We start from the raw sequence: 2,351 nt of genomic DNA, 5'->3' as shown, positions 1-2,351 counted from the left end.
TTTATAATTGTTATAAAGTCGAAGTGCTGAAACTTGTTCACTGAAACATTTTTGACTTGCATTAATGCTTTACATCCTGCATGAAGATAAAAATTCACACACAAATGAAAATGGAAAAACTGCCAATACGTGATTTCTGTCCCCTATTTTCCACTCGCAGTCATGTACTTAGGTACCTTTTGATCCCATGGGAAAAAAAACAAAAAACAAAAAACCTAACATTCAAAGCTACCAATAACAGGAAGAAGAGGAAAAAAAAATTGAGAATGAAATGTTTCCCGCCATAGTGGACTCCTAAGCACGTTCTCCACGTATGCGGCGTGCTAGTTGGATATCTTTTGGCATAATTGTTACACGTTTGGCGTGGATGGCACACACGTTGGTATCTTCAAACAGGCCAACCAGATAGGCCTCACCTGCCTCCTGCACAGCACTGATAGCTGCGCTCTGGAAGCGCAGATCTGTTTTGAAGTCCTGAGCAATTTCTTGAACCAGACACTGGAAAAGAAGTTTGTGAATCAGAAGTTCAGTGGACTTCTGATAACGTCTAATTTCACGGAGTGCCACAATCCCAGGCCTGTAACGATGAGGTTTCTTCACCCCTCCAGTAGAGGGCGCACTCTTACGAGGGGCTTTTGTAGCCAGTTGTTTCCTGGGCGCTTTACCACCAGTGGATTTACCGGCAGTCTGCTTGGTACGAGCCATGGTACTGGGACCTCCTTACCCCCTTCTCCTTTGGCTGGAGCTCAGCGAGCGAGAGGTGGCGCTGGCATTAAACAGCAATGGCAGCTCAGTGGCGACTGCAAACACAATTCCACCTTCTCTTTTTAAAAAAAAAAAAAAAAAATTAACTTCTGTGTAAAAACAATGTACTACCAGTCCCTATGGCTTCATTTCCTAACACACAGAACAATAACTCTGAAATGCTATTTTTCCCCAGTTTGCCCTTCCCTCTCACTCAGTCTGCTTCTGTGCTAAGAGGAAGACTATGAAAGGACATGCAGGGTGGACAAAGGATTTGGGAGGTGGCTTCCGGGGTACTATAAACAAGTCATCCTGCCCTCTGAGGACAGGACAAGGGCTATCAGGGAATGGTAGGCATGATCCACCCTTACTTTCCCCTGGAAGTTGGAAAATTCAAAATCACATGGGCTTATTTCCTGGCTAGAGCCACAAGAAAGCAGCATTAGTCTACAAAAGACAGCAGGTGCCAGAGGGAGGAGAATCTTTCCAAGGAAGCAAGTGGGCGCATATGTACCACTGAGAGCCAACAGGCCTGAAAGGAATAAAGATGCCTCCATGGCAAGCTGCACAGTGTGACAACTCAGGACCAGCCAGTTACCACCAACTGTCACCATGTTGAGATGGTGATCTATGGTGAAAAGTAGCAGATCTGTGCTTATCTGTGATAACCTCCCCAAGCCCCACAACCCCCAAAGAATGTCAACATCTTGGAAAAAAACATGTGGACATCAAAGCAAAAACATTTTCTGACACATCCATGTGAGATATGGTCTATCCTACGGAACCCATCTCCCTGGCATGCCAGTGCTGGAGTTGGTGTGGCCTGACTCCACATTCATGGGGGCCTAGAGTGTACTTACTGAACCTTAGCAGTGTTTATCTTTGCTGGGCAACCTCTAGAAAATATTTGGGGAATGACTTTCCTCTTCAGATTCTTAGAGATTAATCTCAAACAATGTGTTTCATCTGAAATATGCTTGAGTAAATTTTATTGCAGCTATGCCAAGGAATAGTTTCAGAGAATTCCTATGATGGTGGGCATGGTGGCACACACCTGTAATCCCAGCACTTAGGAGGCTGAGGCAGGAGGATCACGGCAAGTTCTAGACCAGCCTGGGCTACAACATAAGCTCAAGGCCAACATGAACTACACAGCAAGACACTATCTCAAAGAGACAAAAAAAAAAAAAAAAAAAAAAACCACCTGTGATAACATGGATCAGATGGGGCTCTTGAAATGACATAGGACTATAAGCTAAGTGAAGAGTCAAGATGATTTACTCTCTTGAATGTAATTGCATTTTTACCACACTCTTTCCCATCTTGCAAGATGGTGGGCGAAAAAACTGAGAAGCCAGACACTAAAGAGAAGAAACCCAAAGCCAAGAAGGCTGCTGCCAGTGGTACTGGTAAAAAAGGTAAAGTGAAGAGGGCTAAGAAGTCCAAGAAGGGGCAGCCTCACTGCAGCCAAAATCCTGCTCTGGTTAGGGGAATTGATAAATACTCCCAATCTACTAAGTAATCCAGAAAGTCATTATACAAGAGAAAGTACACAGCTGCTAAATCAAAGGTTGAAGGAAAAAAAAGAAGGAGAACGTTCTTGCTAC

General features: G+C 44.1%; 1 protein-coding gene across 1 annotated transcript; it reads right to left on the bottom strand.

Annotated features, from left to right (window-relative positions):
- Positions 1-52: 52 nt before the first annotated feature.
- Positions 53-748, bottom strand: LOC105742296 (histone H3.3-like). Its single transcript, XM_012514922.2, has one exon. The coding sequence runs from the start codon at positions 703-705 to the stop codon at positions 295-297; it is 411 nt and encodes a 136-aa protein (XP_012370376.1). The 5' UTR covers positions 706-748; the 3' UTR covers positions 53-294.
- Between the last annotated feature and the right edge of the window lie 1,603 nt (positions 749-2,351).

The sequence above is a fragment of the Octodon degus genome, unplaced genomic scaffold (genome assembly GCF_000260255.1).
Source record: "Octodon degus isolate 3935 unplaced genomic scaffold, OctDeg1.0 scaffold00003, whole genome shotgun sequence".
In the NCBI taxonomy this organism is placed as follows: Eukaryota; Metazoa; Chordata; class Mammalia; order Rodentia; family Octodontidae; genus Octodon; species Octodon degus.
The sequence above is the reverse complement of the archived record's forward strand: the minus strand, read 5'-3'. Positions and strand labels throughout refer to the sequence as shown.

What these genes read in the sequence shown, in the direction of transcription:
- LOC105742296 (XM_012514922.2), bottom strand. Translation starts at nt 705, where the DNA reads ATGGCTCGTACCAAGCAGACTGCCGGTAAATCCACTGGTGGTAAAGCG.